Source organism: Chiloscyllium plagiosum, chromosome 6 (assembly GCF_004010195.1).
Source record: "Chiloscyllium plagiosum isolate BGI_BamShark_2017 chromosome 6, ASM401019v2, whole genome shotgun sequence".
NCBI classification, from domain to species: Eukaryota; Metazoa; Chordata; class Chondrichthyes; order Orectolobiformes; family Hemiscylliidae; genus Chiloscyllium; species Chiloscyllium plagiosum.
Genome location: NC_057715.1, coordinates 68,268,088 through 68,282,973, shown reverse-complemented (window position 1 = coordinate 68,282,973; position 14,886 = coordinate 68,268,088). Strand labels below are relative to the sequence as shown.

The following is a 14,886-nucleotide window of genomic DNA, read 5'->3' as shown; positions in this document are numbered from 1 at the left end:
TGAAAGTATTCCATCATACTCCCGACTTGTGTCTTGTTAGATGGTGGACAGGCTTTCGGAAAATGGGAGGTAAGTTTACTGTTGCAGGATTCCTAGCCTCTGACATGCTCTAGTAGCCATTGTATTAATCTAGCTCGACCAGCTCATATCTGGTCAATGGCAATACCCAAAATACTGATTGTGGAGATTCAGCCAGGTTGCATTGTCCTATTTTTGTATACAGTATATATCTAAGCAATTTTCCATTCTTGGAAATAGCTTGGCTAGGGGTATGGCAAGTTCTAAACCTGATGCTTTCAGAACTAGTACTGGAAATGTTGTCACGGCCCAAAATCTTGCAATATCCTGTGCCTCCAGCCATTTCTTGATATCACATGGAGTGAACTGAATTGACTGAATTGACATCTGTGATGTTGGGGACTTCTGCAAAAGACAGAGATGGATCATTCACTTGGTACTTATGGTTTAAGATTGTCGCAAATGCACCAGCCTTATCTTTTGCCCTGATGTGAAAGGCTCCATCATTATTGGGAATAGATATAATTGTGTAGCCTCTTCCTCTAGTGTGTTGTTTAGTTGACTACCAGCATTCACAACTGTAGGTGGCAGGACAGCAGTTGATCTGTTGGTCATGCAATCACTTAGGTCTGTTTATTAGTTGCTACTAACACTATTTGATATACTAATAGTTCTATTTTGTAGCTTCACAAGGCTGACATTACTTCTGGGTGACTGGTTCTGCTCTTGGAATATTCTCCTACACTCTTCACCGAACCAGGGTTGATCCTAAACTTGATATTAATGGTAGAGTGCAGGATATGCTGTGCCATTAGGTTACAGATTATGTTGGATTACAAGTCTGATGCTGCTGACCTACGATGCCTCAGTTTTCACTTGCTGAACCTTTTCTAAATCTATCCCATTTGTACAGTGATGGGGTCAGTGAGTTTAGTTGGCTGGACAACTGGTTTGTGATGTAGAATCACTACATCAACAGCATGGGTTAATACAATTCTCACTTTGGCCAAGATCACCACGAAGGCTGTGTTTTCTCAATTTTGCCCCTCACCAGAGGCAAATTTTAACACCTAAATTTCAACTCACCACCAGTCAACTCTAATTACACAAGTCATTGGAGGTATATAACAATAGGATTTTGTCTCCACAAGGACTGTGCAGTGAGCACTCTTATCAATACTGTCATACACAGATACACCTGGTGCAAGCAGACTGAGGGGAATGAGAGCAAATATGTTGTTCCTTCACCATCTGCTAACGACCCATTTTAGTAGCTATACCCTTTAGGCCAAAGCCAGCTTGGCTAGTAGTAGTGCTACTAAGCTATTGCTAGTGATGGATATTGAAATACCCCACCCAGAGTACATTTGCCACAACTGCCATTCTTGGTGCCTCCTCAAATGATGTGCAACATGAAGGACTACTGATTCACCAAGCCGAGCGTTTACGTGCAGGAAGTTTCCATGTAGCAGATGGCACCACAAAACGTCATGGGATCTGGAGTCAATGTTGAAGACTCCTAGAGTAACTTCTTCTCAACTGCATACCACTGTGCAGACACTCCACCTGGGTCTGTACTACTAGTGGAAAAGAGTGAACGCAGGGATGGTAATGTTGCTGTCTGGGACATTGTTTCTAAGGCTTGATTCTGAGAATATTATGATGTCAGACAATTGCTCCTCTAGACTTAGATGACTATCACAATTTTGGCACTCGTTCCCAGATATTAGTAAGGAGAACTTTGCAGGCTCAATAGAACAGTGTATAATTGAATGTGGGAGATCAGCCAGCTGTAAATTTGAGTAGACATCCAGATGTAACAAATGCATGGTTAAGGGCTTCATCAGCAAATGAGCTAAATAAATACACTGAATGTTATTCTTTCAGCAATGTATTTTTGATAAGCAATTATACCTCATGTTAAAAATTGTCAACTGTGGCTCAATGGCAAACTGAGCTAGAAGGTCAGGAATTCAAGACTCACTTCAAGAGACTTGAATAATTAATTGAGGCTAACTCTGCAATGCAATGGTGAGGGAACGCTGCACTATTGGAAGTGCTGTCTCCAGAATGAGGTGTGAACCTCAAGTAGTAGCTGCCCTCTCTGATGGATCCTCAAGATGACAAGGGGATGTTCTTCTAAAACCTTTGGGCAGTATTTATCCTTCATTCAATAATATAGTCAAAATAATTGATCTGGTCATGATTACACATTACTGTTTACAGAAGCTTACCGCTTGCAAATTGACTGTTGCACTCTCTGCATTACAACAGTGGTGTCAAAAGTGTTGAATTGAATTTGAAGTGCTTTGTGATGCACTGAAATCACACAATGAATACAAGTCTTTTTTTTGGATGATATTTGTAATAGGGTAAGTCTAATAAAGTTAGGGGGAAAAGACTAAATTGAAAATCATTCTTGTTTGGTTATTGGGAGATGCAGCCTGCAATTGTTATCGAAATTCATTCTATTAGTAAAGGAAAGGCATGTTTGTTCCATTACTCCATCAATACTTGAAAAGTTTAATTTCAAAAAATTGAGGATCATATCAATGAGGCTGTTTGGGTCAGATCCACAATTCTTTGGGGATCAGAGTGGAGAAATATTCTGATTGATCGGGTTAATGAATCCTTAATTTAAGATTTTATACTTGCCTAATGTATCTTTGATGTTCTTTACAAGTGACCCTTTCTTTAAGCTGTTTTTCCTTTCTACATAGTTTGATGGAACATATCCAGTTTTGTTTGATGTGTTTCTTACTCTCCACCAAGTTTTAGAGTCATCAAGCAGCCACAATCGCTCATTTTTCTTGATGTCAAGTTCTTGATCCTGCTGTGCTGTGTAATCCCACTTTGCTATTACAATAACTTCTTCGGTCATTTTTCATGGAGTCCTTCCTGTCAGAGACAACATAGTTTAACATTAAACAATGCATCATTCAACACAAAATCTCACCTTTGCCAATTCAATATTGAGAATCCATGTTCTAGCCAATAACTACTCCTCTGCTTTTCAAATAATACAGAATGGAAATAAAAAAATCGTTTTTTAAGAACTCTTTTCTCAACACTGTCTTTTGGACTATTGTTGTGAAAAAAACGAACATTAAACCTCACATCAAAACAAAAGCACTGATCTAATCTTGAATCTGGTTTTTCACTATTTTAATGCAACTCAGTGAAATGCAAGGAGTTTGCACTACTTTTTAAACATTGTACAGCTCAAAGTTACACTGATTAACTAAGCAAGTTTCCTCAAAATTTAACCAGTTTGAAAATAAAACAATTTAACGTATATTGAGTCTGATCTGATTAAATGGTTTTTCCAACCCCTTCTTCTGAAAGGCTAAAAGAGATTAAAAAAAGAGAAAATGAATATCCAATTCCAATCTAAAGGAAATACTACTGTTACACAATTTGGTGACGGAATGATTCTATATAGGGTGGCATGTGCAGTACACAGATTGACTATGGTTGTGGCCAATACTTTATACAATATTAATGGTAAAATCATATTTTAAAATCCACCATCCACTGTCCTGTGGTACAGGATAACAACTAGAGCTGGCACTTCCATTGAGCAAATTGCTTAAGGTAGCATGGAAGTTGAGAAAACGTAAGAATGAACCACAGAATTCTGGACTTTAGAGTACAATAGCAAAGAAATAATGAGGAATGCTAAAAAAAGTGATTCAGCTTAAACTGGAATGATTTGTCCAATCCTGGGCACCAGGCTTTAAAAAACACAGGAAGATGTTAGAGATGAAGAAGAAAACATCATTGTGTTAGGGATAATGGACATCAGTCATGAGGATAGACTGCCAGAGTTATTCACATCAAAGAAGAGTGAGCTATGATTTGATGGAGGCTAGACAATCATTTGTGGCTAGACAAAGCAGATATAGGGAAATTGCTCCCATTGACAAAAACGGCTAAAAAATCAGAGGATTGCAGCTTTGAAATGATTAACAAAGAATCAAAGGTGAGGCAAGGAAAATTTTAATTATGTAGCAAAGGATTACAATCTGGAATGAGGTTCCCAAAAGGATGATAGAGGCAGATTTAATTTTGGCTTTCAAAGGAAATTAGATGAACAGATTAAAGGAAAAACCTTGCAGGGCAGATGAGAGGAACAAGGGCTGGCAGAGGGTTGGCACAGGTTCAATGAACGCAATGGGTTCCTTTTCTGCTGTAATCATTCTGTGATTTAATAAGGTACTGTTCAAAGCAAGACATAACAATAAGGGCAGCGTGACAGTACAGTCGTCAGACCTTACACCATGCACAAGTCACTCCAATAACTTCTAAAAGCTGGAGTCACATTACAGATGCGCACGAACCTTGCGCACTGACACACTTTGGCTTTTGGATATTAAAAGAAAGACATCCTGCCGGCATTATTTTTAAAAATACCTGAACTACACCACAATCTTTCATAAAGCAATCCATAAACAATCAACCTATCTCAAATCAACTTCAAAAGTAAATAAATATTTACTTCAATATTATCAGTCATTAAGGAAACATTCAGTTACCTTTCTACTATTTTCAAATACATTCAAGTATCTTAAAAAATCAAGCACGTTAGATTTTGTTGATAGGCCAGTGTTCGCTATTTTGTAAAACTAATTAAACTGATGTTATAAATTTTTATTTTAAGCATTGAAAAGAGCAGCATGATGTCAAATTACATATTCTCATTTTCCTTCCTTCCTCCACCTGAATATACTAATACCCTCAATAGTTTCCATCATTTTTATCATGCCATAGAGCCTAGTGTTTCAGTTCACTTTATTTAGATTTGCCATAAACCATGTTTCTGACTCCATTAAAAAAATGACTTTTTTTTTTATCTCACTGAGTGTAAGTAATATTTATACACACAAACAGCTCAGAAAATGAATACTGAAGACAAGCATTTCCATTTTCCTCAATCTTTTTTTCAAACCTTATTTCCTTTTCTGTCACCTCTTCCCCGTTCACCAGTTTCTTAAAAGTCCAAACCAAAGCAAGAAAATTTTAAGAATTCCTTCCAGACTGAAACCCAACATACACAGTTCTTATAATAAAACATTTTATGCAACACATCCTTCTTGACATCATCCAAAAACATCAGACAATAAGAAGAAACTCAGCAGGACTGAAGAAGAATTACACTGTATTCAAAATATCAACTCTGTTTATCTCTCCACAGATGATGCCAGACCTAATGAGCTTCAGAAGCATTTTTGTTTGTTCTTCTCATGGTTTCACTTGTTCCTACGTCTACCACCTCTGATGCCCGATAACACCTCAGAATTTTGTTTCTCTAGCTCGGACTTCTTGCTCATCCTTCCTGCTCTCCCTTTGTCCCACCAGTTCAAAATGCATTTTAAGAAACTTTCTTCTTAAAAACCCTCAGTTACTGACCTCCTCAATTAAGTTGCTGCTTAAACCCAACATTTTCAGCCAAGTATTTGGTCATGACTACTTCAGCTTAGCATCCATTTTTATAGTTTACTTTTGGGATTTCTCTGTTTTAAATACGGTCTATAAATGTAAAGTGCCACAAATATACCAAAATCAGTTTAATTCTATCAAATAGACCAATTTCTTTCTGCAAGGGGGTTTTACAAACACAATTCAGCAATGAAAAGAATGCCTCAAGTCATTTAATTCTCCTAGAATCGTCTGGCTTTTAAAATACAAGCTTGGCTTAATATCCTTCACTTTGCTGTTTACTTTTTTCCATTCTTTTCAAACTTGATTAGATTAAATTACCTACAGTGTGGAAACAGGCCCTTTAGCCCAACAAGTCCACACCAACCCTCCGAAGAGAAACCCACCCCCCTATATTTACCCCTGACTAATCCACCTAACACTACCAGCAATTTAGCATGGCCAATTCACCTAGCCTGCACATCTTTCGACTGTGGGAGGAAACTGGAGCACCCGGAGGAAACCCACGCAGACACGGGGAGAATGTGCAAACTCCACACGGACCGTTGCCCGAGGCAGGAATTGAACCCGGGTCTCTGGCGCTGTGAGGCAGCAGTGCTAACCATTGAGCCACCGTGCCGTCTCTAATGATGTACCACAATATGTGCCTTAGCCTATTATCTTGATTCCTAACTTTAAAAAATAACATGGGTCTGAATAAAATTAGATAACATGAATTAGAATGATGGATATATAAATAATAGAAAGAAAGACTTGCATTTAAACATTGCCTTTCATAACTGCTGAATGTCTCAAAATGCTTTAAAATCAACTGCAATTACTATTGTATTTCTGCAATTCCTACATTACTTCTGACATTCAGGGTTACTGAAAGTGTGTGAAACAATATAAACAAGCAATGAGTGAGACAGTGCATTTATTAGCCTATGACCACACACACTTAAGTTCCTCTCCACCTAAACCTTCAACACTATGGCAGTCCCAGAAAGTTAAAATCCCGACCATTACCACTCTATTATTCTTACAGATAACTGAGATCTCCATACAAATTTGTTTCTCAATTTCCCACTGACTATTTAGGGTTCTATATTACAATCCCGATAAGGTAATTATCTCTTCCTTATTTCTCAGTTTCACCCAAATAACCTCCCTGACATATTCCAGGAGTATCCTCCCTAAGTACAGCCATAATGTTATCCCTTATCAAGGACACCACTTCCCCTCCTCTCTTGCCCCCACTTCTATCATTCCGAAACAGTTGAAAAATGTATTACTTTTCACCCTACACACCATTCTCTGCAGGACTTTATTCATTTATCTAAATCCACACAGTTCAGGACAGATTCACAGAGTCAAAGCCTATGATCTCCAAGTCATACAGTCATAATGTTGTAGAGATGTATATTATGGAACAGCCCCTTCAGTCTAACTCATCCATGCCGACCAGATATCCTAATCTACTGCTATTTGCCAGCACTTCGCCCATACCCCTTTAAACCCTTCCTATTCATATACCTATCCGGAGGCCTTTCAAATGTAATTATATCAGTCTCCACCACTTCCTCTGGGAGCTCATTTCATATACACCATTCCACTCATTCTGCACCACCCTCTGCGTGGAAAAGTTGCCCCTTAGGTCCCTTTTAAATTTTTCCCCTCTCACCCTAAACCTATGTTCTCTAGTTCTGGACTCCCGCAGAGTAACTATCTTGCTGAAGTTTAATCAGGAAATACACAGTCTGACTGCAGAGCCCAAGTAGACTGTCTGTTTGTTGTCTAACCAGAATTACTAGATTTTTTTCATGGCACAGGTTAAAAAGCCAAATGTAGAAATGAGGAAAAAGTTCCAGCCTCCAGAGCCAGCTTCTGTCAGTAAGCCAGACTAACTGATGAATCAGAAATGGTCTGCATCATTGTCACTCTGCCTCACTCAGCTCTTTAGATTACTTTAGATTACAAAGTCTACTATAGAAGGTTGCCTTGGTCCAAACATCTAACACCAGACATTTGAAATCTTGGAGTCAGTTCAATCATGACAAGATGCTAATTATCTCTTCTGCCTTTAACTTTGAAAGATGTTTGAACTTCTAATAAGCAAAATGAGGTTCTGCATAATTAAACACAAGTCAGGAGCTTTCCTCCTTCTGATTGCAAGATAGATACATGTCACACATCAACACTTTCAGATGCAGGGCTTCAGCCACAGAAGCTTCTGTCTGGAACCTACACAAGCAATGCACTTGGATGTGTGAGTGCATATTCTAATTCCTTTTCCCAGCAGCCGTTACCAGTTATCTATTTTTAGTGTGCAGGGACTAACACAAACCAGTCTGTGACATGCTAGCAACAATTATGCTCTGAATGTCCAAGTTCAATGCAACATAGCAGGTTTATCATTGATAGGTAATTTACTTTGGTCACCTTTAGACAGAAAACTCAAAATCCATTCTGGACCTTAGAACTTAAGAGAGAACATCTGCCCTGTATGTGGATCCAAAGCATGCTCTAGGCATGTCTTCAGTGAACAAATAAAATGAAAATACAACTAGCCTTTAAGGTGTGTAAAACGGTGGAGTAAAGTTATTTTTAACTTGCAATTAAACGATAATTTTAGTCTCTATGTACCAAAGAGCATTAGCTGTCTCAAGATTTCACAAAGGCTAAAACTCTAGGGCCATGGGTTCAAATCTCCCTACAAATGATGTTGAAATGCAATCTTATGGAAACATGCAAGATTTTGAGGGGGTTTGACTGAGTAGATGTTAAGAGGTTTCCACTAGTGGGGGAATCTCAAATTAGGCAGCACATTCTCAGAATAAGGAACATTTAGTTAAAACAGAGATGCAAAGGAATTTTCTTTTCCTCACAGCCATGAATGTCTGGAATGTTCTACCCCAGAGAGGAATGAGGTTAGATTATTGAAAGTATTTCAAGAGGAAGTAGATAGATTTTTGAAATGTTGAGGATTGGAAATTATGGAGATCAGGCATCAAGGTGGGGTTGAAGCATGGGGCAGATTAGCCAAGATCTAACAGAATGGCTGGAAAGGTTCAAGGATTGGAGAGACGATGACTGCTCCTATTTCTTGAGGAGGTCAGGAGCTCAGAGGCATCAGTAGCTGTTATGGAACTCTGATCAAGTTTAACAGTTGCAAAGAAATTTTGCTTCCTCAACTTTCTCCCCCTATGACACTATTTCAAGGCTGGAAAATTGTCACAGCCCAATGAGTGAGGGGAGAGGAGAACCTATGAGAGCAGGGGAGAGATGGTAGGAGTTTGGCTATTGCTGCCTATGGACACATTACTCCAAAATTTCACCTTATAAATCACACATGAAGACCAGAGCCCTATTTTGAGAAGTTTCTATTTTAATTCTAACTCACCGTTCAAACTGTGGATGTGAGTCAAACAACACAACCTCAATTCCTGAATTGATTCCTGAAGAAGAGCTTATGCCCAAAACATCGATTCTCCTGTTCCTTTGATGCTGCCTGACCTGATGCGCTTTTCCAGCAACACATTTTTAAACAAAACCTCACGGCCAGCCTTTTTCAGCACATGTGGACTTGACACACTAATAAAAACCACAAAAGCAAAATTTACCACTCTCGCTCCTCATTCAACCCTGCTGTTGAAGATCTCCTCCCCCTCCCAACACTACACTCTTACAGGTCCGACTGCTTCCCCTGCTGCACCCACCCTTTCTACACTCTTACAGTTCTTATTGAAGGATCATGACAATTTTCCAGCTTTGAAATAGGGTCCCAGTAGAAAAAATGCTTGGGAACATCTGTCTTTCTAATAAGAGTCCCAAACTTTTGACTATATGTTATTAATACTTAGCTACAAGAGCAGCAAAATCAAACTGAGTAAATTAATCAAGTTCTGATTCATTCATTCATTGGAAAATGCACTTATCTTCTTTAACAGAAAAATTTCTTCTTGACTTTACAAATGCATCTAGTACATGGTGTTCTCCACAGAAACTTAGTGAAGCGCCATGGCCAATCTACTGTTTGATCATTTGGACACATATTATTAGTTTTGAAGAAATTAACTCACTTCATATATTTTAATATAATTGTGACTTCTGCGAGATATCAAGAATGAAAATCTTTGAGGAGAAAGTGAGGTCTGCAGATGCTGGAGATCAGAGCTGAAAATGTGTTGCTGGAACAGCGCTGCAGGTCAGGCAGCATCCAGGGAACAGGAGAATCGACGTTTCGGGCATAAGCCCTTCTTCAGGAATGAGGAAAGTGTGTCCAGCAGGCTAAGATAAAGGGTAGGGAGGAGTCTCCTTACCCTTTATCTTAGCCTGCTGGACACACTTTCCTCATTCCTGAAGAAGGGCTTATGCCCGAAACGTCGATTCTCCTGTTCCCTGGATGCTGCCTGACCTGCTGCGCTGTTCCAGCAACACATTTTCAGATCAAGAATGAAAACATTACTTAACAATAAATGTATCAAATGTACATTCATCTGAAAACAAAGGGCACTTAATGGGAGAAATTATAGTCACTTAAAGAACAATTGTCAGGTTTATCATGTACAGAACAAACTCGATAATCCGAACATCAATTATCTGAACAAGATCTCAAGGTCCCATAAAAATGCTATCCATTATCCGAACAATCCGTTATCTGAACTCCTAGAATATTCCCCACCCATCGCATTCAGACGATCGAGGTTGTTCTGTATATTTTACCCGAACCGGTTTTCCATTAAATGCTTCAATAAAAATGCAACTTTTAGTACAAGCTAATGCTACATCTGCAACATTTTGCCTCAGAATTTCACAGCACATAATTTAAACCATGCAGTTATTTTGTACTGTGGGAACCATTAATTGCTTTGAGATATAATTCAGACTTATGTCACAAGATGATGGTGGCAATGTTACACAATTTATAAGTGCTGGCTGAAATACATGAAAAAGTATAAATTTAAACAAGGAGGGCCTTTACTTTTAAAATAAATTTCATACAAAATAATCAAAAGCAGATATTTATGTATTCCTGATCATCTTGCTCTTCGAAAGCAGCAAGTGAGAAAAGGGTAGAAAATTATGAGCACATAAAAAGCTCCTAGGTCTCTGCAAGTTAAAGGCATAAGCCAAAGGAGTTACAGATAATGGCTACCAAAAGTAGATTAAACAAAAAATCTATAACCAATTTCTACATTCTTAGCTTGCACTCAAGTTAACTAGAATTAGCAGATAAATTGACAAGTAAATAGTTTGTGCATTTAAAATATACTGCAGAATACAACAAATTCATAGTCAAAATTTGAGAGTTTGCTCAGAGAGGTTTTTTTTGCCACATGGGAGTCTAGAAGAAGAGAGCACAGTCTCAGAAGAAAGGGGCGCCTAGTTTAGTCTGACATGAGGAGGAATTTCTTCACGCAGAGGATTGAGTGTCTTTGGAACTCCTTGCCACAGAGATCTGTGGTGCAGATTGCTTGTGTAAATTTAAAGCTGTGATAGATAGATTCTTGATCAGTAGGGATATACAGGAAAAGGGCAGGAAGGTGGACATGAATGGCCTACTCCTGTTCTGTTTCTTGTGATCTTAAAACCAGCGATTTTTAGACAAAATAATAATCTCCAATCCCTCCCCTTCAAACAAGATCCTGCATTTCTAATTTTCTCTTCTAAGTTGCTAACTCATACTAGTCTTTAGCTCCCCAGACAATTCCATGGTACCTGACCCAAGTGCAATTCTTAACAGGACAGCCATCAGGACTGAACCGGTTTCTGTCCTTGATGGTTGACCCTGACATACAACTTCTAAATAGAAAACTATAAAGCTGACTGATTGATAGGAACACTCTGACCACCAGCTATCCCCCACAACATTATCCAGCCAGCAGGTTGAGACATTGAGGTCAATTACTACCTTTCTGTTTTCTCTAACCTTGACCAGTTATTTCAGCTCAGAACAGAGACTGAAACAGGGTCCTTTCTGATCTGTACGGAAAAGCTTAGCACCATCAGATACATGTACCTACTGACTTATCAGATGTTCAAAAAAATCCTGTCCCAGATAAAAGAATAATTACAATGAAGAATAGTACCAATGGGTTTTACAGTAGCGAAAATGCAATGATAAAATAGCACTTCAGATTGAACAGTAGTCCATTTATAATTTTTTAAAGATTAGACTTGACTGATAAGTGACTGAGAACTACTTTTAGTATAATTAAAGAAACAGGCACAATTCCAATTCTGCATCATGTGTTAATGCATGATAGTCTAAATACCTCACCATGTCCATAAACTGACTGATTACTGAGGCAAAACAGCAACATAAACAGTTCTAGAACTGCACTAAGTGCAAGATTTTAAAATCTCTATTTTAAAATATTGTTTCCTGGCATGGAGTTTCTAAAATTACTTTCTGCAAACATCTGTGATCAAGGGAAATCTGGCCAACTTTGCTTTGGGTCAAGGCTAGTTTAGTTGACCTTGCTGACTAGTTGCTTTAAAAGAATTCTAACAGAGGTAAATTAAAGAAAACACATGACAATAAATGAAATATAAGCCAGGAGATTGTTTTTATTGCTACATTTCAATGTTTTGTTCATTTCAATACCTAGTTCTGCACAGGAAAACTAGTGTCAGCGCCAACACTGCAGGCTGGCAGCTCACAGTCAGGCTGATTGGAAGATCGCTGTTGTAACCCCCTTGTTCAGGAAAGGATCAAGACAAAAGATGGAAAATTATAGGCCAATTAGCCTAACATCGGTTGTTGGTAAAAGTCTAGAATCCATCATTAAGGATGAGGTTTCTAAATTCTTGGAAGAGCAGGGTCGGATTAGAACCAGTCAACATGGATTTAGTAAGGGGAGGTCGTGCCTGACAAACTTGTTGGAATTCTTTGAAGAGGTGACAAGTAGGTTAGACCAGGAAAACCCAGTGGATGTGGTCTATCTAGACTTCCAAAAGGCCTTTGATAAGGTGCCACACGGGAGACTGCCGAGCAAGGTGAGGGCCCATGGTGTTCGAGGTGAGCTACTGGTATGGATTGAGGATTGGCTGTCTGACAGGAGGCAGAGAGTTGGGATAAAAGGTTCTTTTTTGGAATGGCAGCCGGTGACAAGCGGTGCCCCGCAGGGTTCAGTGTTGGGGCCGCAGCTGTTCACATTGTATATTAATGATCTGGATGAAGGGACTGGGGCATTCTAGCGAAGTTTGCCGATGATACGAAGTTAGGTGGACAGGCAGGTAGCACTGAGGAAGTGGGGAGGCTGTAGAAGGATCCAGACAGTTTGAGAGAGTGGTCCAGGAAATGGCTGATGGAATTCAATGTGAGCAAATGCGAGGTCTTGCACTTTGGAAAAAAGAATACAAGCATCGACTACTTTCTAAACAGTGAGAAAATTCATAAAGCCAAAGTACAAAGGGATCTGGGAGTGCTAGTCGAGGATTCTCTAAAGGTGAACATGCAGGTTGATTAAGAAAGCGAATGCAATGTTGTCATTTATCTCAAGAGGGTTGGAATATAAAAATATCATTGTGCTACTGAGACTTTATAAAGCTCTGGTTAGGCCCCATTTGGAGTACTGCGTCCAGTTTTGTTCCCCACACCTGAGGAAGGACATACTGGCACTGGAGCGTGTCCAGCGGAGATTCACATGGACGATCCCTGGAATGGTTAAATGTCTTCAGGGCAGAAATTGATAAATTCTTGATGTCACAAGGAATTAAGGGCTACGGGGAGAATGCGGGTAAGTGGAGTTGAAATGCCCATCAGCCATGATTGAATGGTGGAGTGGACTCGATGGGCCGAATGGGCTTACTTCCACTCCTATGTCTTATGGTCCCTTATAAAATCTAGGATCATGTTTTACGATGGCAACTTGCAACCCTGAACAGGTAGTTGGTTACCTGTGCTCCAATTCAGCGATAAGACTCAACGAATCATATTTTTCTCCTCCTTAAATAACACATTCCATTGTCAACTAAAAGTACATTTACCCTTTATCTTCAATCCCAGACAGAAACTCTATTTCATAATCACTGAATTATCTTCTCCCTGGCAACTAACTGAGGCCGATTCAGATTGTTTGCAAGTCAATGTCATATTTGACCCCTGGATAAGGTTCCAATCATGTGTGTGCCTCACTAAGACTGCCTATTTACTTATCATCTGACTCAGTCAATGCCTCAAGTCATATCCTTATCCAAACATTTACTAACTCTAGACTTGACATTTTCCAATACTCTCCAGGTAGCTTCCCATGTATCCTCAGTAAACATGAGGTCATCCAGAATTCTGATGTCCATTCCCTCATTTGAACTTGGTTCAGTTCACTGAACACCCTGTAAATTGTTCAAAGCAAGGGCAACAATGGATGGGCAATAAATGCTGACACAAACCAGCAACACATTCAATCCCATGAGTGAATTTACAAAAGCAATGCTTCAATTTTAACATTTTCATTCTTGTTCTCAAAGCTCATCAAAAATAGCCTACGTAAACTACTAACTGAGACAGAAGCTGAAGAAAGTATCAAATGGAATAAGAAATACATTCAGAGCATAAAAAAAGGAATAAATTGAAACAATTATTCAAAAGGACAACAGGAATAAAAACTAGCAATGTCAGTAATGTCTGGGTAAAACCCAATGGGCTTGATTGAGTAACTGTAAATTAACAGACTTTACACTAGACCTTTTTTTGCAATCTTTCAAATATTTCACAAAAATAAATCATGCAACTTCAGTTTAAATAGACTTACCACGCCATCCCCCACCAGAATACAATGGACATGACTCAGAATCCATCATTTAAACAGGGGAAGCTAGACACAACTCAATCTTAAATTCACCAATAGAAATGCATTGAAAGTATGTCGAAAAACAGGAGTACTGTATCAGACATGACTCTTTGACTGTCCACAGTAGGGAGCACACTATCTGCATTCAACAACTCATGCTTGCAACTCAGTGTCCAACCTCAGATGTAATTCTGCTATTAAATGCTTCCTAAATAACCCACGGTACAGTAGTAAGTACTCCAGAAACAAATTTAAGGTCAGAATCATAGAATGATTTATTTCCACTTTTACTCATGCAGGAGGACCTTCTTTCCAGGCAAAAGTAATATGCCCACATACTGCACCCTTTATATTTTTTTTTTCTTTTTTTCTATTTTTTTTTGACACAAAGTGCACCAATCTTTATTCAATTTCCACCACCAGGAAGATAGGAAAACACCCGGGTGGCCAGTGACAAACACTGCCCTTCACATCAAAGGGCAATGCTGTGTGATCAAAACAGTGAGGGGGAGGGTAGGGACTAAATCAAAATAGAATTGGAGGGAGAAATGATGCACTCCACTCCCTGCGGCGCCCACCTCTCCCTGAACAACTCCAGGTGTTGGTCGACACCGCGTGGCTCCTTCTCCAAGGACACCCGGGCACTAACGTA

At 39.1% G+C, this 14,886-nt stretch overlaps 1 protein-coding gene across 1 annotated transcript in view; it reads right to left on the bottom strand.

Annotated features, from left to right (window-relative positions):
- LOC122550671 (cytoplasmic protein NCK2) overlaps nt 1-14,886 on the bottom strand; it is an 85,921-nt gene that overhangs the window by 31,584 nt on the left and 39,451 nt on the right. The window contains exon 2 of the mRNA XM_043691757.1: nt 2,674-2,916. Within this exon, the coding sequence (XP_043547692.1) occupies nt 2,674-2,899 (226 nt within the window). The 5' untranslated portion in view covers nt 2,900-2,916. The remainder of the gene's footprint in view (nt 1-2,673; nt 2,917-14,886) is intronic.